The sequence below is a fragment of the Schistocerca americana genome, chromosome 2, assembly GCF_021461395.2.
Source record: "Schistocerca americana isolate TAMUIC-IGC-003095 chromosome 2, iqSchAmer2.1, whole genome shotgun sequence".
Classification (NCBI taxonomy): domain Eukaryota; kingdom Metazoa; phylum Arthropoda; class Insecta; order Orthoptera; family Acrididae; genus Schistocerca; species Schistocerca americana.
The window spans coordinates 339,420,112-339,446,706 of NC_060120.1; the positions used below are offsets into that span (position 1 = coordinate 339,420,112).

The 26,595-nt window shown below is 38.5% G+C and overlaps 1 protein-coding gene across 5 annotated transcripts in view; it reads right to left on the reverse strand.

Annotated features, from left to right (window-relative positions):
* LOC124596034 (tubulin monoglutamylase TTLL4-like) overlaps positions 1–26,595 on the reverse strand; it is a 257,391-nt gene that overhangs the window by 217,083 nt on the left and 13,713 nt on the right. For all 5 annotated transcript variants that reach the window (XR_006978272.1, XM_047134999.1, XM_047135002.1 and 2 more), the window contains exons 2-3: positions 7,597–8,849; positions 5,684–5,787 (exon numbers count right to left, since the gene is read on the reverse strand). Coding sequence is in view for 4 of the 5 variants with exons in the window: in XM_047134999.1 (XP_046990955.1) it covers positions 5,684–5,787; positions 7,597–8,757 (1,265 nt within the window). In the remaining variant the exon portion in view is untranslated. The remainder of the gene's footprint in view (positions 1–5,683; positions 5,788–7,596; positions 8,850–26,595) is intronic.

Here is a 26,595-nt window from a genome sequence, read left to right on the forward strand (position 1 = left end):
AGACAAAATTACACAGAAATTTGTTTGTTATGATTGACACACACAAATTATACACATTGTGATGAGGGCCCTCTGTTCATTTTCTGCTATTACAGCATATTGGCATTTGTATGTTAATGATTTATTCTGAATGCCAGAAAGTGGTGTTGGTGGCTGACTGGTAAGAAAACTCTCACTGTATGGGTGGCCTTATCTTCATTTGCTGCCATCTTGATGTTTCCATTATTGATGCATATATTATTGGATCTTAATATCTCTTAACCTGTCACAGTACTGGATGTGAAAAATAGGTAGTAATGTAAGCTCCCATAATACCTGTATCAAGTGTCGCACAGGAACTTCTAACAGTGGAGTTATGGGGTCATGTCCCACCATCCCAAAGAAAAGCTGAACATCTTGGAAAGCAACCATAGTAGTTGTCGCCACATTTCATGTTCTTGTAAGTAACCAACAAGAATATCAAATCAGATGATGTAAACATGAGATAGCACTCTCTTTTGAGGAGAAACACGATTTCCGTCTGTTGAATTTTCACCTATGGCAAGCAAAGGACTTTTGTTCCAGTGACCTTGTTCTTGGGGATTACGAAAACAATATGGTGAAGTCATTCATATTGCATAGATTCATAGCCAAAGAACAAAAATGTGAAAGATGTGGTTGAGCTATGAGACTCATTGCTTCTAAGAAAGGTACTGACTTGAAATGGAGTTGCAAAAAGGAAGACCGCTGAGTAAGCTGCAGCATTAGAAACATTCTTTGTTTGCAGGAAGCAAATTAGGTATCACAAAAATTTTGCAGTTACAATATCTAAGGGTTAAACAGGGTAGACTTACATAGGTGAACTGCATATGACAAAAAAGACGGTAGTGAATTGGAAAAGTCTTTGTAGAGAAGTGAGTGTGAAACAAGGAGAAAAGTTTGGTGAGCTAGGTATTGTGGAAACTGACAAAGCAATTTTAGGGAAGAGACTGTTGCATGGGCTAGACAATGTATGAACATGTTCGATAGCTTCTTCATGTTCTCACGGCGTAAAGACTCTTCTGTAAAATTTCGGGCATGCAGCCACATAAATTCAGCTTCTTCTACTATTTCAGCTGAATACTGTCCAGCTATCTTCAGAATGAGCCGAGGTGACTAATGCTCCAGCACTTGCTCCGTCGTTTTAAACTCTAGAGCCCAACCACTGCTTATGTGGCTACAGACTTACAACCAAATAAATCTGCGGTGGTAGAGCACTGTATTGACACTAGGCACTCTATGGTTATGATAATGTCAAAATTTTAGCCTTGACTTCATCTTTCTGGGACTCAGTAGTGAAAGAAGCAACTGAAATTCAGTTGGCAATGAATTTTATTAATAGAGAAAGTGGCTTCAGCTTGGACAAATCATGGAATCCGTCAATTTCTGTAATTAAATCACAAAGACATCGTGATGACACAGCTCTCCGTGACACATAGATATCACTGTGTGGATTGACTGCGCAGGCATAGATTTAATTTCCATGCATATGCTACACCTCTTTCCGTCATTCCTCAGTTGCACCTATATTATTATTATTATTATTATTACTATTATTCACAGGAAAATACAGGATGTAATGTGATAATATTATGAAAGGGATGTTGCTACCCACAATATGACACAGATGCTGGGTCACAACAAAACAGGCACAACAAAAAAGACTGTCAGAAAATAAGCTTTTGACCAACAAGCCTTCATCAGAAATGGACCCCCCCCCACCACCACACACACACACACACACACACACACACACACACACACACACACACACACAGTCTCTAGCTGCTGAGACAGACTTACTTTCTGGCAGTCTTTTTCTTGTGCCTACCTGCAACTCAGCGTCTTTGCTATATGGTGAGTAGCAATTATCCTTTTAATATTATTGGAGATGTGGTCTGTATGTGCGACTAAGAAGGTCTTTCTGTGTTTGTCCTTTGTGTGTTTGTGTGTTTCACTTCATTTTATTTATGAAGCATCATCAGTGGCCTGTAACAAATGAAGTTTCATAAACAAAAGGAAGCAAAATGCGTATGGCATAAAAATAGCTTTCTATTTAGTTCCACAGATGGACCATATCCCCAAGAATATAATAATTATAAAACCTGTGTTTGTGTGAAAATTCAATTTCATTGCACTACGATACATAGTAAGTCATAGAATGTTGTTATGTTAAAATGCAATATTTGTTTCTCCCACAATCCAGACTAATTCACTGGCTATAACAATCAGCTTCTCTGCCCTCTTAGGTTCCCATAAGAACTCATGGCAGGCATTTCCAGCAAACAGCTCAAAATAAGAGCATGGAAGGCTCTTTGTAAATTTTCAGATTTCCATGTTTTCCAGATGTTCCAGAATATTTTCCCACAGAAGGTGTAACGTAAGCTTGTGCAATAAATCATTTCAAATCTCCATTTACTGGGATATAATCCAACATGGGACAAGTCACAAGTAGTTGAACATTTTAACAGAACTAATCATGAATGCTTGTCTGTTGCATCTGTAAAATCCATGATTGCAGTCAGACAAGATAAGTGAATATCAAAGTAATGTTTACTTCAGCAACTTGTGTGTGCATACACTCCAGTACCTCCCATCACAGATTAAATACCTATTGTATCATAATAATCGCAAGTCTTACTTATCTGGTTTCCCAACTGTGCCCATCCATAAAAGTTTTCCAAAATACTCCTACATTGCCACTTCCCCCCCCCCCCTTTCTGGAACAGGCTACTGTGCACATTGCACAAAATTTGATATACTATTACATTCAAGCATAAGGTAACTTCCTTTTGACAACATAAAACTTTTCTATAATGAAAATTAACATAAGTAGCCATTTTTTGCTGTCAAACAGAAAGTAAATGCTTGCAACTTCTGCAATTTACACTACTGCTCCTTTTTGTTTCTTAGTCAGTCATGCCACTTTCTTTCCTCCTCCTCCACTTCTTTTATATGCATCTAAAAGCCCTTCTCACTTGCACTGTTGCCAGTGCCCACATTTGAGAGTTACCAGCCAGAAATTTATCATTATTAATCTACTTTTCACAAATAAATATAAACCTTTTTTTCTGCTATAGTTATTGTTTTCTATTATTAGGCCTGTGACAGAGAAAAATTCATTTTCGGTTGCGCAATGGCAGGAAGTTAGATAAGGCTGTTGCTGGGCTGTAAATAGCCTTGCGGAGCTGGTATCACTGTGACTCTGGCTTGGAGTTGTGCATGGGCAACAGCATTTAGTGGCTCACAATCGGGCGTCACTATCATTCTCGCCATCGCTTGTTCGCGACTGTGTATAAGGTTATAGACAATGTTGAGTTGAAAACTGCTGTTATCAGAGCGAAGAATAAAGTTAAAGGCATCGCTTCTCGTGCTGTTATTGATGGACAATGTGTGTTTTTAGGCTGTAGATTTGATTTTGCTGTAACTCAGGCTTTATATTGGTTACCACTGCCAAACTGTTGTCAAGAACAAAATTGATCACCTAGTGGCACAAAATCCATCTGAGATGACATACTCAATTTCAAATGGCTACTTCACAATCTCGGCCATCTGGATCCTTCCATCCACCACTGGCTTCTGTGAAGTATGCAGATGGGAAATATCCTTGAAACACATCCTCCACTCCAGTAATAGTCTTGGACTCAATCTCAGGTAACCCACTGCTCCCACATCCCCCATCCAACAGCTTCCCTATTCTCCATCCAGTCACCCCCTCCCAATTCACATCCCCACATCATCTTTGGTGTGTGCTGCGTCCCACCAACTGTTACAATCCTGCCACCCCTCCTTCCCCACATTCCTAGCAGGCAAACCAGCCATCTCTCTCCGAACCACAAGCCAAAAACCCTTAATCCCTCTCCCTGCCTCCCTTTTCCTCTAACCACTCCACCTGACTGGCACTAAACCCATCTCAACCAGCCAGCCCACTTGCCACTTCAGCACTGTTAGGTCAGTTGGTACCATGTAGAGGGCTAGTGTGTGTGTGTGTGTGTGTGTGTGTGTGTGTGTGTGTGTGTGTGTGTGTGTTACACCAGCTCCTCACAGGATAACTCTGAAAGCTACCAGTGTTCTTCCTTTTTTGTGTGCCCATTGATGAACATTCTTCTTCCCAGTTCTAAGGTGTATTGGAGGTTAAACGGTGGATTTACCTTTAACTTAAATGTTTGTAGCTTTATTACACATGTGATCGCAAGAAACAACACACAGGACTACATTACAGCCCTTACAAAAATGTCTGTTGCATACATGACTGCACATAATGCAAGTTCTTGCTGGATGTTTTTTCTTTATATTATGTAGAATAAGCAATGCAAAATAGTGTTCAACTTGAAGCCTGGGATTAGTGCTTGAAGGCAAATGATCTACTGCTTTTGAGGCAAATTCATCTTTTTCACGTTTTGAAATTACCTTCTCAATAACAGCAATACAGAACTACAGTGAATTGTTCTTACTATCTTTAATGAAGAGGACAAATGTATACCAGAAAACAAATTCTGTAAGTTATGTAGAATTTAACTACTACTTTTCAGAGTTGCTGGATTGTTTGGTAGGTGCTGATAACAACCTTATCAACTCCACTCATCATGTCATTGTTGTGCAGCTGCTACTGGCTTTGACACCTCTCCACATCTTGTGACAGTTTGTGTCTCACAGCTGTGAAAGTTGATCAAGAATACACACCTCCCTTCTCTTTCTATCAAATTTTTGTTACGGCCACACAGTTCCATACGTATCAGTCCTGTGAGAAACCAAGTTGGTCAGCCAGTAGAGGAAATTTGTGATAATTATTCACACTACAGAAATGACCTTTGTTTATAAATGGTTTCATAGATGTCATTACAATATTAGTTGACAGAGACATATGTCTGTATTTTCCTGAAGTATATAATGAGTTTCCACACATACACATTTCAAGACTCTCAATATGAAGCATTGCAATTGATGTTGTACAAAGGCAGATTAGGCTGAGTGCAGTCTTATCACTAAAGATAGACTGAACCCAACCTAATCTGCCATCGTATACATCAACAACCTATGATTTTCTTAGTATGGATCGTATAGATGATGTATATGCTCAAAATGGTCTCTAGCAGCAGTCAAATGATTGCTGCTGAGCAAGAAGTGTCAAACTGGAAGCTCTATCAGTCCAACACTTAACTATTAACATAGTATGAGGATCTTGCTAAGATGCAAGAATAAACTCAGGATTTTAGGTTTCCATTAAATTTTAGTATATGAGGTAAATTGTGACTTTATGTTAAATGGTTAACGTGCCAGCGAAGAGCGCACAACTGCCAGTTCAAGAACTTTTCTCTTTTATGGCTGTTAAGTCTTTTGTAATAGAGTCCTCAGATAAAAAAACTCTTCGTTAATTCCCCGCATCAAATTATTATTGATAAAGTTAAACCATCTCTGTCTGAAGGTCAGACCAAAACTTAAATTATTAACTACAAAACGATGGATGGTAATTCCCAAAGAAGCAAAGGTTGGTGTTTCACAACTGTAACAGCATTCACTTTATGGTGTGGCATAAGAACCTTTATGTACTTGAGATCCACATAATTCATTTTTGCTTCTACTTGTGGATTAATAGTTTCATCTCAGTTGGAATTTTATCTGAAACACATTTACCTAGAGTTTAACACACGATTAATAATCTTACTTATTGTGAAGGCTCGAGTCCAGGGAGATACTCCGATCACTCGAGTGAAGCTGAAGAGTTCTGGAGAAGTCGTCACAGCTCGGTTGCAGAGGGATACAGGGAAGCTGAAAAGAAGAGCAACATTTTTCTAATGACAGAAGATTTTCCTGTCATCTGCAGTAATACCTTATTTACAGAATTTTGCAAATTAGGTAAGAAGTAGTAGTGAATCAAATGCTCAGAACAAAGAAGCAACATCCCATGAAGTATACACTGGATCAAATATAGATAAAACATTTAGCTACCAATAATATGGAATGTGAAATACTTGAGAACACTAAACATACAAAAGCATACATTTGATTCCCCAATATCTACCACATTAATGAAGAGTGTAAAAGCTTATTGACGTAAGTGTCAAAATTGGGCAATTAGCTTATTTTTCCTCCATAGCCACTGTACTGATGCTGAGCTGTACGATGCAGCTAGAAATTCAGATAACATTTAGTTCTTCACAGTGTCACCAGATGTCAATGCTATGTCCAGAACTAACAGCACACCAAAATATTTGAAATGCGGAGTATTACTGGCAGCTTGTGTATGAGACCTGCACCTCATAATTCCAACTTACATCTGTGTGTGTTGTTGATATTTCAGTTTATTTGAAAATATGAAGGAGAAAGTGAAAAGGAAGTTGATTTTATAAGTAGCATTCTAGCATTCTAACATTCGATCTTAGTTATGTCTTAATTACGAACATGTTGAAGGTTCTGCACTGCCCAAACTTATTCACAGCAGTATATATTAGCACCGTCTGTTACCTTTTACAATTTAGGAATCTACGTGGCAGGCATTTCATACTAAGTCATTTGTGTGTGTGTGTGTGTGTGTGTGTGTGTGTGTGTGTGTGTTTTCTTCTTATGTGGGGTAATGTGGCAAAGGCTAATGTGGCACAGGCAAGAACCAGTTAGTTTCGTGCATAATAGGGGCCCCCTATATGGGACTCTTCACAAACTACAAATGCAACCTTTGTGTAGGTAGTAACAACTCTGCAGGCCAGCATGACAACAGAATGATATCACAAAATAAGATCCAGGTGTCTTATTACAAGAAAAGTTCCTACAGAGATCATCTTGAGTGGGAGAAGCAGCATTTCTGAAAAATGGAATCACTATCAATCACTTGAGATATGCAGAATGCGCTTGTTTTTTTGTAGCACCCTTAAGTGAAAAAGAGAAAAAGAACATTCATGCAATACTTGAATTTTTTTGTGAATAAGACAATCTTATAACAGCACTATATTGGACTTTGATCACATAGAACAATGCAACATGGACACAGACCTTTTCCGATTTTTAAAAATTACACAAAAATCTACTTCATACAGTTTTCTCAAAATTTTGTTCTACTCAAACATATTCCTCACTATCAATGGATAACAAAAGAATTAATAAGGAATTTGTTTAAGTTATTACTGCCGCACAGTTTTCCTGCTCTCCTGGAAAAACAAATGGTTCTGGCGCTCAGTTAAATTAGCTTTTCCAATATACATTTATACATTCTGCTTTGGAAGAAACTTCAATGGATAATAGTATAAATCAGAATCCACTCTAATGAGGCATAAAAGTCGAATAATTAACCCCATGTCAGCATGTATACTACTTTTAAAAATCTTACACAGTCATCAGAGCCTGAAACAAATATTTTACGCGAAACCTATCATAAAATTCTCTGACAGCCGTCTGTGAAAACTGTGAGAACCTTAAAATGCAAGGGTGAAACATCAAAACTTAAGCTCACATAATATGAACTACAGCATGTACTGCTTTACAAATTTATTAACTATCTTGTGAGAAAATATTGCAGTCTCATATATAATGGCTGCCATTACATAATTTATTATTTTTAATAAAACCAATGCATAGATATTTTACCTTCGCTTCACGGCGATGGCATGGGTGATTTTGTGATGGTAAGTAACTGCAGACTGGATCTGACAAACTTGAGGACATCTTTCGTCTGGAGGTGCATTCGCCCATTCTGACATGGCCGTTACATTCTGGAAGTTTTGGGGAAATGTCTCTGGCTCTTTTTGGCTCCCATGATGATCCAGCTGGAATTCCTCCATTTCCAACACCAGGTTCAGATTCACTTCTCTGTCTCATACGTTTACCATCAGTGCTACCTCGTAATTCACGCAATTTACTTCGGATTGCTTCCACATCACGTAAATATGTGTCCCGAACATCACTTGGAACTTCCTGAAAGGGAAGTCTTGAGTAAAAGTCATCATCAAACACAGGACTTTCATTTCTAGCCACATTCTGTTTAAGTGGAGAGCTATTATAACGATTGCCACTGACAGAAAATGTTTCTGATGGTGAATATACAAAATTATTGTGGGCACCATCCCCCCAAGGCTGGTTATTAGATGGAAAGTTTTTCCTACAGTGAGCTTTCGAAGGTTTCCTTTGAGAAGAATTTGGCACAGGTCTCACCCTCCCCAGACTAGGATCATATGTATCACAGGCTTCATCCAACTGCCTAGCATTCTCACCCAATTGTTGAATCAAAGTATTGTGTGTTAATCTGCTGTGATCATGAGTCTTTAAATTATGGTGGTTTGTTGGTAGAAGCCTTTCTCTGAACTTTTTTACAGGTGAAAGAATTCTATTGGGCGGAAATTTATGTTCTATACCCATATCTATTTCCATAGGCTGTATAAATGGTTCTGATCGTGAATACAATTCTTCATTTACATCATTTCTACAAGGATCCTGACGGCAAATACGGTTGTGAGAATCATACTCTCTCACTATTTTTCTCTTCCAATGCTGAACGTCATAGCTTGTCTCTTGGAGTCGGTTATGTTCTCTCAAGGGATCTGCTTCTATTCCCTCACTCTTGCTCCTTCGACGTACACATTTAACACCACGTTGCTGATCACAAGCAGGACAACTTGCATATTCAATATTGCACTGTAAACAATTAAATGTACTTTTAACTGCTTTATTACACTCAAACACTGTTTCACCACTATGGTAAGCTGAGGCCATATTGCCCAAGTGCACTTTCTGAACATATGGTGTTGCCATTTTTTTTGTTTTTTTGTTTGTTGATTACATCACTGACTGATTATGGTTGCAATATTACTGTTAAAAATTTGGAGATGGACCTTCAACATAACCTGGAAAAAAAAAAATAAAAGATGGATTGTTACGTTCACTTCAATTCCAACAACTATTTTCTATATACACTATGTGATCAAAAGTATCTGGACCCCCAAAAACATTTGTTTTTAATACTAGGTGCATTGTACTGCCACCTACTGCCATGTACACCGTATAAGCGACTTCAGTAGTCATTAGACATCGTGAGAGAACAGAATGGGGCGCTCGGGGGAGCTCACAGTCTTAGAACATGGTCAGGTAATTGGGTGTCACTTGTGTCATACGTCTATATGTGAGATTCCCACAATATTAAACAGCCCTAGGTCCACTGTTTCTGTTGTGATAGCGAAGTGGAAACATGAAGGGACACGTACAGCATGAAAGCGTACAGGCCGACCTCGTCTGTTGACTGACAGAGACTACCCACAGTCTAACAGCATTGTAATGTGTAACAGGCAGACACATATCCAGACGATCACACAGGAATTCCAAACTGTATCAGGATCCACTGCAAGTACTATGACAGACGGGAGGTGAGAAAACTTGGATGTCATGGTCAGGAGGCTGCTTATAAGCCACACATCACGGCAGTAAATGCCGAACAATGCCTAGCTTGGTGTACGGAGCGTAAACATTGGACAAGTGAACAGTGGAAAAAGTTATGTGGAGTAACGAATCATGGTACACAATGTGGTGATCCGATGGCAGGGTGTGGGTATGGCGAATGTCCGGTGAATGTCATCTGCCAGTGTGTATAGTGCCAACAGTAAAATTCGTAGGCAGTGGTGTTATGGTGTGGTCGTGTTTTTCATGGAGGGGGCTTGCACACCTTGTTGTTTTGTGTGGCACTATCACAGCACAGGCCTACACTGATGATTTAAGCACCTTCTTCTGCCCCACTGTTGAAGAGCAATTCGGTGATGGTGATTGCATCTTTCAACACGATCGAGCACCTGTTCGTAATGCACAGCCTGTGGCAGAGGGGTTACACGACAACAACATCCCTGTAATGGACTGGCCTGCACACTGCACAGAGTCTTGACATGAATCCTACAAAACATGTTTGGGATGTTCTGGAATGCAGACTTCATGCCAGGCCTCACCGACCGATATCGATACCTCCCCCCTCAGTGCAACACTCCGTGAAGAATGGGTTGTCATTCCCCAACAAATCTTCCAGCATCTGATTGAACATATGCCTGTGAGAGTGGAAGCTTTCATCAAGGTTAAGGGTGGGCCAACATCATATTGAGTTCTAGCATAACCGATGGAGAGTACCACAAACTTTTAAGTCATTTTCAGCCAGGTGTCTGGATACTTTTGCTCACATAGTGTACTATGTGAAACTGGTAAACATTACAGTAACTTATTTTAAACTTGCAATCACATTTTTTGGTCATTCGAAACAAGTGTAAACAGCTTATCATTGCATGTGTACTAAAACACATTGTATATAAATATTGTGATATGCCTTTTATCACTCTTAGAATGGTTAAATACATATCATTCAATTTTTTTTTTAATTTTTTTTTTTTTTTTTACACATGAGCACCTATGCTTAACTGTAAGTCTTCTTATGGAGCCAGATCTCTGATCAAATAAAGGTAATGATGGGTACCTGAAATACAGTCACACCTACGAAGAAAAACATTGCGGTGGTCTATTCAACCATAAGGTGATGATTATAATATCTTATTTCTTTGTGGGCAGTTTACTTCTATTCAAAAACTACTTTGCAGTATAGGACGAGCTACAATGATAAAACCACCTCAGTTCTCCTCCGTATTCCATGTATCAGCCAGACATTTTATTTTTTTGCAATAATATCAAACAGGTTACGGCTGTGTGGTTCCTTCCGAGAACATACAACCAATTACAGCAGTCTTAATCATTCCACCAGAAAAAGACATGAATAAAAAATAATTAAAACCTATCAACATATATGTGACACAATAAGAAGAATAAAGGGTAAAACAAGAGAAACTCAAATGCAATTTTATGAAGTCGCAGCACTACCCACAGTACTATATGGAGCAGAAATTCAAAAGGCCTACGGCATCTTGAAACATCAGAAATAAAATTCCTTTGATCTACAAAAAGCTGTACCAGTGGAGGCTATTTGCAAAATGAGGAAAGAGCTGGGGATAAAACAATTAAATGAAAAATTAATCCAAAGAAAGCAGGATTTGAAAGAGCGTGTATTGTGATGTCGACTCAGACTCCATCAACAAGCAATGGAATGTAATCCTACTGAAAGGAATGTGGGAAGGTCAAGGAAAAGATGGTGAGGCTGTAACAGACCACAAGTCCTAATCCTGGTTTGGAAGAAGAAAAGGAAGAAAATAATTCCAGTTATACATTCATAAATATTAAATTTATTTTGAAATTATAATGGATTGTAAATAATCATTTTTGTCCGTCAGTGTGTTGTGAGGTCGCTCTATCAGATCCAACAATAGATATAAGTTTTGAGATCCACACATTTCAACTACTCAAATGTATTACAGTCCAACATAAGTCAATGAATACATTTCATACTTGTTTTGTAAATAAAACTGCCTTTTCTTGATGCAACTTAATTTATTTTTCCCAGACGCATTTCACCTTGTTCTTGCTGTAAGGCATCTTCAGTGGGACCTATAACGACACTGTTTTGTTACTTTAGATTATCAAACAGTTCATGTCAATTTTTTTTATGTAATTAAGTAAGTACTTAACAGATTCCTGTGATCTGCGTTTCCTCCTATCTGGTCTGGGCGGTCGCACTACCACTTTATTTTCAAAACATAAGCGCAATCTTTTATTCCAAACTTTTGCACATTGTTCACCATGTTTCTCCTTCCTTTTTTTGTGATGTACTATTATTATATTGCCACTAGATACAGCTATTTGTTCGAACACTGTGTGTTTTAACAATGTAAATATTGTAACTTCATTATGGTTTCCTCCTCTTTGATTTGTTTACCTACATGCTGCCACCTAATAAACTATATGTTCGAAACAAACTTCTATTCATGATGTTTGTGTGTGTACGTGTGTATGTCGGGAGGGGGGGGGGATAGTTGTTGGTTTGAGTTGTAGAGCGTTGAATATGAATGCAATAGCTGTTTGAGAGTGGTTGAAAGCTTTGACGACAGCTGGTTTGACTTTTGGTTTCAATATTCTGTGGAGAGGTTCACGGATTTGTGAGTGAAAAGATGTTGGATGGTATTATCATATTGTGTGGTATTATTACTATTATTATTATTATTTCTTTCCTTTCTCAAAAGTCATGTCTGGTTAAAAATGGAAAGTGACGTGGACCTTGATCAAGCGTGACTTCCTTTTAACTGTACGGTATATGTTACATTGCATTTAGGAACTTTCGGGTAATTGAACATGTATCAATAATTACGGATTTCTGTAGCTGTATATATATGTTTGGATGTAGCTGTATTGCATTGATGTACTGGTGGATATTGTGTGGTATGACTCCTGTAGTTGATAGTATAATTGGTATGATGTCAACTTTATCCTGACGCCACATGTCTTTGACTTCCTCAGCCAGTTGGCTGTATTTTTCAATTTTTTCTCCTGTTTTCTTTTGTATATTTGTTGTATTGGGTATGGATATTTCGATTAGTTGTGTTAATTTCTTCTTTTTATTGGTGAGTATGATGTCAGGTTTGTTATGTGGCGTTGTTTTATCTGTTATAATGGTTCTGTTCCAGTATGATTAGTATTCATCATTCTCCAGTACATTTTGTGGTGTATACTTGTATGTAGGAATGTGTTGTTTTAAAAGTTTATGTTGTAAGGCAAGCTGTTGATGTATTATTTTTGCGACATTGTCATGTCTTCTGGGGTATTCTGTATTTGCTAGTATTGTACATCCGCTTGTGATGTGATCTACTGTTTCTATTTGTTGTTTACAAAGTCTGCATTTATCCGTTGTGGTATTGGGATCTTTAATAATATGCTTGCTGTAATACCTGGTGTTTATTGTTTGATCCTGTATTGCAATCATGAATCCATCTGTCTCACTGTATATATTGCCTTTTCTTAGCCATGTGTTGGATGCGTCTTGATCGATGTGTGGCTGTGTTAGATGATACGGGTGCTTGCCATGTAGTGCTTTCATTTTCCAATTTACTTTCTTCATGTCTGTTGATGTTATGTGATCTAAAGGGTTGTAGAAGTGGTTATGAAATTGCAGTGGTGTAGCCGATGTATTTATATGAGTGATTGCCTTATGTATTTTGCTAGTTTCTGCTCGTTCTAGAAAGAATTTTCTTAAATTGTCTACCTGTCCATAATGTAGGTTTTTTATGTCGATAAATCCCCTTCCTCCTTCCTTTCTGCTTAATGTGAATCTTTCTGTTGCTGAATGTATGTGATTTATTCTATATTTGTGGCATTGTGATCGTGTTAAGTGTATTGAGTGCTTCTAGGTCTGTGTTACTCTATTTCACTACTCCAAATGAGTAGGTCAATATTGGTATGGCATAGGTATTTATAGCTTTTGTCTTGTTTCTTGCTGTCAATTCTGTTTTCAGTATTTTTGTTAGTCTTTGTCTATATTTTTCTTTTAGTTCTTCTTTGATATTTGTATTATCTATTCCTATTTTTTGTCTGTATCCTAGATATTTATAGGCATCCGTTTTTTCCATCGCTTCTATGCAGTCGCTGTGGTTATCCAATATGTAATCTTCTTGTTTAGTATGTTTTCCCTTGACTATGCTATTTTTCTTACATTTGTCTGTTCCAAAAGCCATACTTATATCACTGCTGAATCCTTCTGTTATCTTTAGTAATTGGTTGAGTTGTTGATTTGTTGCTGCCAGTAGTTTTAGATCATCCATGTATAGCAAATGTGTGATTTTGTGTGGGTATGTTCCAGTAATATTGTATCCATAATTTGTATTATTTAGCATGTTGGATAGTGGGTTCAGAGCAAGGCAGAACCAGAAAGGACTTAATGAGTCTCCTTGGTATATTCCACGCTTAATCTGTATTGGCTGTGATGTGATATTATTTGAATTTGTTAGGATATTAAGTGTGGTTTTCCAATTTTTCATTACTATGTTTAGGAACTGTATCAATTTAGGATCTACTTTGTATATTTCCAATATTTGTAGTAACCATGAGTGGGGTATACTATCAAAAGCTTTTTGGTAATCAATGTATGCGTAGTGTAGCGACCTTTGTTTAGTTTTAGCTTGATATGTCACCTCTGCATCTATTATCAGTTGCTCTTTACCTCCTCGTGCTCCTTTGCAACAGCCTTTTTGTTCTTCATTTATAATTTTGTTCTGTGTTGTATGTGTCATTAATTTCTGTTTAATGACTGAAGTTAATATTTTGTATATTGTTGGTAGGCATGTTATGGGGCGATATTTAGCTGGGTTCGCTGTGTCTGCTTGATCTTTAGGTTTCAGATATGTTATTCCATGTGTAAGTGTATCAGGGAATGTGTATGGGTCTGCAATGTAACTGTTAAATAATTTAGTTAGATGTGAATGTGTTGAGGTGAACTTCTTTAACCAGAAATTTGCTATTTTGTCATTTCCAGGGGCTTTCCAATTGTGAGTAGAATTAATTGCTTGGGTGACTTCATGTTGCAAAATTATCACTTCAGGCATTTGTGGTATCATCTTGTATGTGTCTGTTTCTGCTTGTATCCACCGTGCATGCCTGTTATGTTGTACCGGGTTTGACCATATGTTGCTGCAGAAGTGTTCCATGTCTGTTATGTTTGGTGGATTGTTTATTTTAATGTGTGTGTTATCTATTGTCTGGTAAAATTTCTTTTGGTTTGTGTTGAATGTTTGGTTTTGTTTCTTTCTATTTTCACTTTTTTTGTATCTTCTGAGTCGTTTGGCTAATGCTTGTAATTTCTGCATCTTTTCGTCTAATTGCTCTATCGCTTCTTGTTGTGAGATTTTACCTAACCTTTTTCGTTTTTTTCCGAGATTTCATTTCTTATAAATTGTGTTAGCTGTCCGATGTCTTTTCTCAGTTTTTCTATTTTGATCTGTAGCCTGTGTTGCCATGCTGGTTTTGTGGGTTTCTTCTGTATGTTGGTTGGTTCTGATCTCTGCCTAGTGTGTATATTTAGTGTAGTGAGTCCTCCTATATAAACCAGTAGTTGTAACTCTTCCATAGTTGTATTTTCATTTATTTTGTTGTGTATGACTGTGTTGATAGTTTTTATTGTTGTTTCGACTTGTGGGTTATTTGGTGGTCTACGCAAGAATGGTCTAATGTCTGTATTTGTGTCTTTGTATTCTATATATGTTAGCTGAAATTTTTCTTCTATATCTAACATCTGTGTCACTTCGTGTTCTATTTGTGCTTGTTCTGGTGGCTGTCTTAAGATTTCGTTTTCCTCTGATTGTTTAATTGGTGCATGTTGTTCTTTGTTTGTTTGCTCTGGGATGTTTGAGTCCATTACTGTATTTTCTTCTTCTTCTTCTGATTGCACATTATTTTGTTCCAGTATTTGTTGTACTTGATGTTTGATGTTTTCTAATTCTGACTGGGGTATCCTGTTATTTTTTATTATTACACGGATCTGATCAGCTAATCGTTGTTCTGTTAAAAATTTTAATTCTGGGTATCTGGTAGTAAATGTTGTGTATACTTGTGATCTGTATCCAGTTGTGTTGGTTCCTAGGTTTGTTGCTTGGTAATAACAGAACATGAGGTGTCGATTAACTTCATCTGACCATCTCATCCTCTGTCTTTGTTTTCCTTCTAGGGTGGTTGCAGGAAGCATATCCTGCAAAACACCTCTATTTGGATTTAAATCATTTTCCAGTTGGCTAGCAGTGTCGTTACCATTGTGGGCGGGCATAGGGTTCAAGCGTCGTCCCCGACCATGACGGCGCTTGTCCGAGGCTTCTTTAGTTCTGTCCTGAACCAACTAATCACACTAAAAGTGGGGGGTTAGCCCTATTAGTGGTTTGTTCTTTTCGTCGCCTTTTACGACTGGCAGAACATACCGGAGGCCGATTCTTTTCCCGGGCCTCCACGGGGTTTATTATTATTATTATTATTATTATTATTATTATTATTATTACATTAACCCTCTTTGGGTGTGTTATCCCATTATTTTATCTATTAGTGTGAACAATGAACTGTTTGTCACATGTACTTGATCATTCAACAGGCTTCTCCTTTTTGCTTTGGTTTTCTATATGTGGTAATGTACTTGCAGGGTTAGGAGGTGTTTTTTGTTGTTGATTCTAATTATTTTCATGACTTTGCTTATGTTCTCCTAGGTGTTCTGCACCACAAACAAAAACTGAAAAACTACATACTGACATCAACAAGGTACATAAAAATATAAAATTCACGATTGAAAGAGAACAGAATAACCAAATTAACTTTCTGGATATAACAATCCAAAAACAAAACAGTAATGGACACTATCAATCCCCAATACTCGAACCACCACACTAACAAAAGCACGCAGCACATCGACACATGCTCCATAGACTCGACACAGCGCCACTCGCCAAAGAAAACTACGAAAAAGAACTGGTTATAATAATGCAGATAGCACAAAACAGTGTTTACAGTAGCAACATAGTCGCAAAGCTACACAACAAAATTAAAAGCAAAATAAAAGTAGAAAGCACTAAGCCACAGCCAACAACACAACAGAACCAAACACAAACACGCAGTACCATAACGATGACACAGAATAATCAGAAAAAGATGAAAGAAAACACAAGATGGTACACAATGACATACAAACACAAACTCCCACATAAAATCACCAACATTTTCAAAAGCCAGAGAGTAAACATAGCACACAAAACAGACAATTCTATACAAAAATACACCGCCAAACTGACAAAAAAACAGAGACATATGGGTCACTCCACGTCAAGTGCCCGAAATTTTGACAAGCTCCCCACTCGACCATCTCCAAATTTTTACAGGATGTACATAAAAACCTTACATGAAGCACTGCCAAATTTACAGCTTCATAAGTAGTATGGTGGGGCCACTAGCCACCTTTTCGTAAAGGCTCATTTTTTGACATTGGAACTGAAATGAATAAATGATCAACTTTGTTTTACCAATGTTCAGGATCTAAGAGATCTGTCGTGCTGAAACTTTGTGATCCTGTTCAACTTTTTGGGTACCATAGCTTAGTTTTAGTACAAAAGGTCGAACTATGGTAAATTCATCATAGTGTGCTAGCAAAGTGGCCCATAAATCTTGTCATACCAAATAAAGTTACATTTATATTACATTAAAAAATACATGTAACAGTTGTACTCCTTATGGTTCCCTAGCCAAATATTTCAGTTCTTATTAATTCATTTGCTGCAATTTGTTACTAATAGCAATTACAGTTGATTCTAACAAGCTATAATGTTAGCCCATTCTTGTTGCTGATGGAGCTGTAATGACAGAAATAATGTGTTGGTTTGTTGTCCAACAAGCATCCTGTCTAGCTGGCCAATAGAATGAATGTACAGGTACACTGGGGCACAAGAAAATGACTAAAACATCATTTTCTTCTTCTGAAACTTCAGACACATTACCAACCTACCATTTTCCACCATATATACAGGCTATGTATTGGCCCGGTTGTAAGGCTGTAATGTTTCTGAATGAAACTGTTGCTTGACTTTGGTCAACATGTGCCACAAAAAAAAGAAGTATCAGTTGGATACTCTTCTAATACAAACTTGCTTTTCATCTAATGGCCCAAAATGGTGATTCTCTCTTGTTCCTGATACTGTGCAGCCATTTTTGAACCTCGCTTCCTGCTCAGTTTTTAATGCTTCAATTTCTTCTTTTGAAACAAATATGAATTGGATTCCTCTGATATTCTTTGTACAGTATTTAAACAAATCAGTTGGTCTTTGAAGGCTCGCTCTTGCTGCCAGGCACTTTACAGTTCCTCCAATTCCACAATTCCATCACATGGAGATTTTCCATGGCTTGTAGCAAAAAAGTTCCATTCAGCTGAGATTCCTAAGCCATTTTGATGGTGGCAGAGATTCAGAAAATTTTTGAAGTTTTTGTACTGCGCTGATGACCCATCACTGCATTCGTAAATGTGCGCAATTTTTCCAAGGAGACACTTTAGATCTTCTATTAATTTCACTATACAAGCCTGTACAGCAATTGCATCATGTTTCAGGCTGTCGCTCATTATACAGTAGCTGATGCTGCTGATGTGCAAGTTATTTCTGAAGTACAACAAATGGGTGTAAAGTTGCTTGGCTGTTATTCAGTGAAAACCTTGAGCTGCATCCTGGACAATGAAGGAATAATTTTCAGCAACGTCCATTAATATGATCAGTTCAGTTAGCTTAGAGCTTTCTTTTTATGCATTTTAGGTGCTTGCTCTGGTGCTTTGCAACACAATGATGAGCTGAAAGTTTGTCAATTTTTGAAATGAGATCTTCAATAAAATTCTCTGTGGTCATCTGCTTGGTTTCTAATGTACGAGGGCAATCCACAAAGTACATTACGTTTTGAAATTAAAAATAAATAAAGTATTGGAAATTTTTTTATTATATACAGATGAAAGCCACACTTAAATACTACTTTTCTACATAGTTGCCATTTAAATTAAGGCACTTATCGTAACAATGGACGAGTTTGGAAATTCCTTCATCGTAAAATTCGACCGCCTGCGCCTTCAACCACGTGATTACCTCTTCTTGAAGCTGTGCGTCATCATCAAAACGCTGCATAGCCAACCACTTCTTCATTGCTGGGAATAAGTGGAAGTCGCTCGGTGCCAGGTCGGGACTGTACGACGGATGAGGAAACAACTCCCACTTAAAAGATTCGAGAACTTCACAAGTGGCATTTGCCGTGTGGGCCCGGGCGTTGTCGTGAATCAGCAAGATCTTTGAGCCCAGCTTTCCCCTGCGCTTGTTTTGTATTGCTCTTCTGAGGTTGTGCTGAGTTGGGCAATACCTTTGAGAGTTTATTGTAGTGCCTCTTTCCAGGAAATCCACAAAAATCACACCTTTTCTCTCCCAAAAGAGGTAACCACGTGGTTGAAGGCGCAGGCGGCCGAATTTTACGACAAAGGAATTTCCAAGCTCATCCATCGCTACGATAAGTACCTTAATTTAAATGGCAACAATGTAGAAAAGTAGTATTTAAGTGTGGCTTTCACCTGTATATAATAAAAAAATTTCCAATACTTTATTTATTTTTAATTCCAAAACGTAATGTACTTTGTGGATAGCCCTCGTATCTCTAACAGTGTGCACCCACTGTTTGAACTCAATGGTATCATCTGGATTACTGTCTTCCAAACTACTTTCTAAAAACTGTTCCAGTAGTTCTTTTCCCAGACAGATTTCACAGTGCTGAAGCATGCAGTCTTTGGATTCCAAATCACACACTGTTTTAGCAATCAGACCCTTACAATCTTCTTTAATTGGAGTGCTTGCAAGCATCAGTTTCACATTTTGGTGTAAGCACAAACACAGACTGAGTGGATTACTGCAGCACCCACAGTGATGCACCATTTTGGCCTCAATTCGCAAAATTTGGGACATTCAATTTCAGGCCCATGCCAAAGTCGATATACAGCAAACATTTCTTTCAAATTATTCAGAAGAAGGTATTTTTGCATCAAAACTGTATTTCCTTCTATTCTAATTGATACACAGTTTTTTTACCTGGACAAATTCAGCTAAATTCTTCATTCTGGAGAAATGTTACCATTCTTTCTTTTACGGCATCTGGAATCTTCTTGCCACACTTGTTCTTTGGCAGAGCTAATACACCATTTTCCATTTTCTGCCTGTAACTTCCTAGCTGCTTTTACCATCCTCTCTGAAACACCAAATTCTTGCATTGTCTCTTTTATAGTCCAGCTTTGTGGTACTAATGTCAGTATTTGCAATTTTTCAGGCTGCCTTGACAACTGCAACTTCTCTTTCAATTCTTTAATCAGCTGCTTATAATCGTCACAATCAGGACATGTCTTGCTTGTACTAGGTGTTTGAAGATCTTTTGGGGTGAGTACTCCAACAGCAGCAACGTTATTCACAATTGCCTCTTGAGCTTCGCCTATTTTTCTGTTTTGCATAACCTTTCACATCCCTTTTTGATACACTCTGAAATTTTAGAAGGGTGACCCCAAAAGCAGTTAGACTTGAAGCGATTGATACTTCTGGATATGCTTCATCTTCTGACTGTTTTGAAGTTGGCTGTGATTTTTCTGCTTTCTTTGCTAAAAATTATTTTCTGCAAGTTGGACAGATCTGACCAGGTTTCACATTGCTCTTAGTCACAACCTGCAATTGTTTTGCTGTTTGCACATTGACAATCTGTAAACCCTTTTTAACAGAATGGTTCTTTGCACCAAAAGGATTACAACAAGATCTCTGTAGAAAGTCATACTTGTCCACAAGTAGTGCTTTGTGATGAAAGCATATTTGTGCATTTTCAGTAAGACATATCTCACTTCTTTGGTTTATTAATTCCTGATGCTTTACTGAAAATTCTTTGATTGGAATGAAGCCTTGCTGATGTGTATATTTTTTCAGATGACATGCAGAATTATCTGGAAGGCCAATAACACATGGTACTGAAACCTTATTGATATCCATTACACTAGAATTAAATTTATACTTCCAATTACCATTTGTTTCAATATTAGATAAAGTAGAAAAGATGTACATTTCCAACTGAAAAATATTAAACAATCATAGATAATGGGAACTTCCTTGAGAACGCAACAGAAAAAATATTAAATAACCTGGTAAACATTTATAAAGAGTCACCCCGTACCTTGAAATAATTTTTACTTACCGAAGAAAGATGTTTATTCAGTAATGACGACACACTTTACATAATTTAAAAACGCACAGACAACATATGAACACTCTTCACTACACAACAGTGTGCTTCAGACTGATTCTTGAACCATGTTACCAAACTCCAGTGTTGACACTAAACTGGTCTGTCTCCAAAATAAAACAACTTTTTCTGATCAGACAAGGTGAGCTCAGATAACTCAGTTATTACACTCCTGGAAATGGAAAAAAGAACACATTGACACCGGTGTGTCAGACCCACCATACTTGCTCCGGACACTGCGAGAGGGCTGTACAAGCAATGATCACACGCATGGCACAGCGGACACACCAGGAACCGCGGTGTTGGCCGTCGAATGGCGCTAGCTGCGCAGCATTTGTGCACCGCCGCCGTCAGTGTCAGCCAGTTTGCCGTGGCATACGGAGCTCCATCGCAGTCTTTAACACTGGTAGCATGCCGCGACAGCGTGGACGTGAACCGTATGTGCAGTTGACGGACTTTGAGCGAGGGCGTATAGTGGGCATGCGGGAGGCCGGGTGGACGTACCGCCGAATTGCTCAACACGTGGGGCGTGAGGTCTCCACAGTACATCGATGTTGTCGCCAGTAGTCGGTGGAAGGTGCACGTGCCCATCGACCTGGGACCGGACCGCAGCGACGCACGGAAGCACGCCAAGACCGTAGGATCCTACGCAGTGCCGTAGGGGACCGCACCGCCACTTCCCAGCAAATTAGGGACACTGTTGCTCCTGGGGTATCGGCGAGGACCATTCGCAACCGTCTCCATGAAGCTGGGCTACGGTCCCGCACACCGTTAGGCCGTCTCCCGCTCACGCCCCAACATCGTGCAGCCCGCCTCCAGTGGTGTCACGACAGGCGTGAATGGAGGGACGAATGGAGACGTGTCGTCTTCAGCGATGAGAGTCGCTTCTGCCTTGGTGCCAATGATGGTCGTATGCGTGTTTGGCGCCGTGCAGGTGAGCGCCACAATCAGGACTGCATACGACCGAGGCACATAGGGCCAACACCCGGCATCATGTTGTGGGGAGCGATCTCCTACACTGGCCGTACACCACTGGTGATCGTCGAGGGGACACTGAATAGTGCACGGTACATCCAAACCGTCATCGAACCCATCGTTCTACCATTCCTAGACCGGCAAGGGAACTTGCTGTTCCAACAAGACAATGCACGTCCGCATGTATCCCGTGCCACCCAACGTGCTCTAGAAGGTGTAAGTCAACTACCCTGGCCAGCAAGATCTCCGGATCTGTCCCCCATTGAGCATGTTTGGGACTGGATGAAGCGTCGTCTCACGCGGTCTGCACGTCCAGCACGAACGCTGGTCCAACTGAGGCGCCAGGTGGAAATGGCATGGCAAGCCGTTCCACAGGACTACATCCAGCATCTCTACGATCGTCTCCATGGGAGAATAGCAGCCTGCATTGCTGCGAAAGGTGGATATACACTGTACTAGTGCCGACATTGTGCATGCTCTGTTGCCTGTGTCTATGTGCCTGTGGTTCTGTCAGTGTGATCACGTGATGTATCTGACCCCAGGAATGTGTCAATAAAGTTTCCCCTTCCTGGGACAATGAATTCACGGTGTTCTTATTTCAATTTCCAGGAGTGTATTTGAGCAATCTGGATGCCACTTGCAGAGCTTTATGACGTGCTGACAGGTTGCTGATAATTAAGTATCAGCTTTAGAAAGTTATTCTCAAAGTAGATACAATGCAATAAAGTATAATCAAAATTTGGTGCAACAAGAGTGATGAGCCACTTTGATGGCACACTATGATGAATTTACCACAGTTTACCTTTTGTTTTAGCAGCTAAGATATTGTACCCAAAAAGTTGAACAGGATAACAAAGTTTCAGCATGACAGGTCTCTTAGATCCTGAGTAATGTAATTCAAAGTTGATCATTTATTCATCTAAGTCGATCGTCGAGAAATGTAATGTAATGAAAATATAAGTTTATTTGTTCTTAAACGCAAAGTCTCCAAAATAAAAATAACTTTTTCTGCTCAAACAAGGTGAGCTCTTTTCAATGGTGCCAAGAAAAATCAAATTTGAGTGATCCCTTTTGAGATATGACCTTTTGAAAGTGAGCCAAGATTGACTGATCAAATTTTTAGCACACTTTGATAACTCAGTTATTATTTGAGCAATCTGGGTGCCACTTGCAGAGCTTTATGACATGCTGGCAGGCTGCAGATAAGCAAAGTATTAGCTTCAGAAAGTTACTCTTTCAGTAGATACAATGCAATAAAGTATAGCCAAAATTTGGTATGACAAGATTTATGAGCCACTTTGATAGCACACTATGATGAATTTACCATAGTCTGACCTTTTATACTATAACTATGCTATTGTAACCAAAAAGTTGAACCGGATCACAAAGTTTGAGCACGATAGGTCTCTCAGATCCTGAACAAAAATGGTAAAACAAAAATGATCATTTATTCATTTCAGTTGCAATGTCAAAAAATGAGCCCTTACGAAAAGGTGGCTAGTGGCCCCACCATACTACTTATGAAGCTGTAATTTGGCAGTGCTTCATGTAAGGTCTATATGTAAATCCTGTAAAAATTTCATCAAAATTGGAGATGGTTGAGTGGGGACCCTTAGGCCACTTGTCATGGAATGACAGATATACCAGAAAGCACGTATATATCAACTACAGTGTAACATTTGTAAAGGCAGATAAATAGGACAAACAGATAGAACATTTGATGTCATATACAAAGAACACATGAGAGCCTGGAAGTATGGGACAATCCACTCCATATTTGCAGAACACCTAACAGAACACAACCACAAACCAACCACTAGAGAAGAAGACACGAAAATAATTAGAATAAAAGAAGACACGAAAATAACTATAATTAAAAAAAACCACCTAACTCTGCAAGAAAATTACCACATACAGATAACCAAAGAAAAAAGAAAAACCCTGTTGAATGATCAAGTAAAAATACCAAACAATTCATTGCTTGCACTAATAGATCAAATAATGGAATAACTCTGCCAAAGGGGATTAATATAATAATACCACCCAATGTCTTTTAATCACTTATCCGTGAACCCCTCCACAGAACATTGAAAGCAAAAGAAAAATCAGCTGTCACCAAAACTTTCAATCACTCTCTAACGGCTATTACATTCATATTCAACACACTACAACTCAAACCACCCGTCCCCCTCCCCCCACCACCACAACACGCACGCACACACACCATGAATAGAAGTTAGTTTTGAACCTACAGTTCATCAAGTTGGCAACATGTAGGTAAACAAACCAAAGAGGAGGAAACACACAATGAAGTTCAATATTTACAGTGTTAAAAGCACAGTGTTTGAACAAATAGCTATATCTAGTGGCAAAAGAATTACAACAGTACACCACAGGAAAGAAAGAATCATGGCGAATAGTGTGAAAAAGTTTGGAATACAAAACTGCACTTATTTTTCGAAAATAAAGTGGTAGTGCAACCTGCAGACTAGATGAGAGGAAACGCAGATCACAACAAACTATAAGTACTTAATTACACACACACACACACACACACACACACACACACACACACACACACACAAAAAATTATATGGGGTAAACTGTTTGCTAATCTAAAAGTAACAAAACTATCATTATACAATCCACTGAAGGTGCCTTAGAGAGAGAAAGAGAGAGAGAGAGAGAGAGAGAGAGAGAGAGAGAGAGAGAGAGAGAGGTGAAACATGTCCGGGAAAAATAAATTAAATTGCAGCAAGAAAAGGAGGTTTTATTTACAAAACAAGTATTTCTGTGCTTGCTGCGGAGGATGGCACACAAACGAACTTGGAATACATTTCAGTTTATGTTTTACACAGCACCTTCATTAGCAACAATAATATAAAAAGTAGCTGTATCAATAGTTTTCAGAAGATTTATCTAGATTCAATTTGTGTCAATTTTACAGAACATGACTGAGTCCTCTTACATGATTCTTGTACTTCTACTTCTGCATCTACACTATGCAAACCACCGTGGGACCGATGACCTCCGCAGTTTGGTCCCATAAGATTTTACTTTATCAAACCACTGAAGTGCACGGCAGAGGGTACATCCCGTTGTACAAGTTATTAGGATTTCTTCCCAGTCCATTCACGTCGATTTTACTTTATCAAACCACTGAAGTGCACGGCAGAGGGTACATCCCGTTGTACAAGTTATTAGGATTTCTTCCCAGTCCATTCACTTCTGGAGAGCAGGAAGAAAGATTGCTTGAATGCCTCCGTGTGCATTTTAATTAATTTAATCTTATTCTCGCAATCCCTACGCGAGTAATATGTAGGGTGGTTGTAGTATATTCTTAGAGTTTTAATTTAAAGCTGGTTCTTGAAACTTCATTAACAGACTTTCTCATGATAGTTTACATCTACCTTCAAAAGTCTGCCAGTTCAGTTCCTTCAGTAACTCTGACACTTTCCCATGGGTTAACCAAACCTGAGACCATTCATTCATGTTGCCCTTCCCTGCATACGTTCAATATCGCCTGTTAGTCCTATCTGGTATGGGTCCCACATACTTGAGCAATATTCTACAACTGGTTGCACGGGTGATTTGTAACCAGTCTACTTTGAAGACTAACTACTTCTCCAGCATACAACCAATAAACTGAAGTCTACCACCTGCTTTATACATGACTTAACCAATGTGATCATTCCATTTCATACACTACTAAGTGTTACACGCAGGTATTTGTATGAGTTGGCCATTTACAACACTGACTCATTAGCGGTATAGTCACAGGATACTATGCTTTTGCATTTTGTGAAGTGCACAATTTTACATTTCTGAAAATTTAAAGCATTTTAATAATTTTTGTACCACTTTAAAATCTTATGCGTGTATTTTGCGACAAAACAGTATAAACAGATTATAGTAAAGTAGAAGCAATGTAAAGCATATAAAACGTAAACAACTGTAACACACGTAATGATAGAGAAAAATGTTCTTTTTTCTGACTTAAGGGGGGTAGGACGTCAAACGGGCCGACTTGGAGCAGGAGAGGCACCACAGGACATTTTATTTTCTACTGTCTATACTTTTACAAATAAATTCATAAAACTTTTTCAGCATGACCAGGAAGGATTCAGGATTCACACTCATAGCAGTGGAAGTGCAAAAACACAACAAAATAAATTTTTTTTAGATATGAAATATCATCATTTTTTCCACTTACTGTTGGCTGCATTTGTTGCTATAGGTACATTTTTCTTCACAAGTAAGAGAGATTCTTTGATGAATTTTGCACAGCATACAAACCATACTTACAAGGTGTATGAAACTCTAGAATTGTCCAAATCTATTAAAAACTGTGGTAAAAATTGAGATAATTAACTACAAAATTGGATTTTTTTTCTAAAAATAAAGTTTAAAACTTAACAGCTTATTCATTTTTTCATAAATTAAATAGATTCTAAAGCTTCAGAAACCTGTAAGTATGGTTTGTATGCTGTGCAAAATTCATTGAACAGTCTCTCTTACTTATGAAGAAAAGTGTATCTATAGGAACAAATGCAGCCAATAGTAAGTGAAAAAATGATGAAATTTCACATGTAAAAAAAATTATTTTGCTATGTTTTTGAACTTCCACTGCGACGAGTGTGAATCCTGAATCCTTCCTGGTCATGCTGACAAAGTTTTATGAATTTACTTGTAAAAGTATAGATAGTGGAAATTAAAATGTCCTGTGGTGCCTCTCCTGCTCCAAGTCGGCCCGTTTGACGTCCTACCCCCCCTTAACTGATTTGCAATTTCTGAAAACTGGTTAATGTGTTCAGTATGGGGTGCGACCATCTCTGGCAGCAATACAGGCCTGTCAACAATGGGGCATGTTTTGAATGATGTCATCACTTTCATGTTGAGGCAACAACGCACATTCTTCCTGTAGAGCTGCTCGCAAATCTTGGAGAGGGGTTG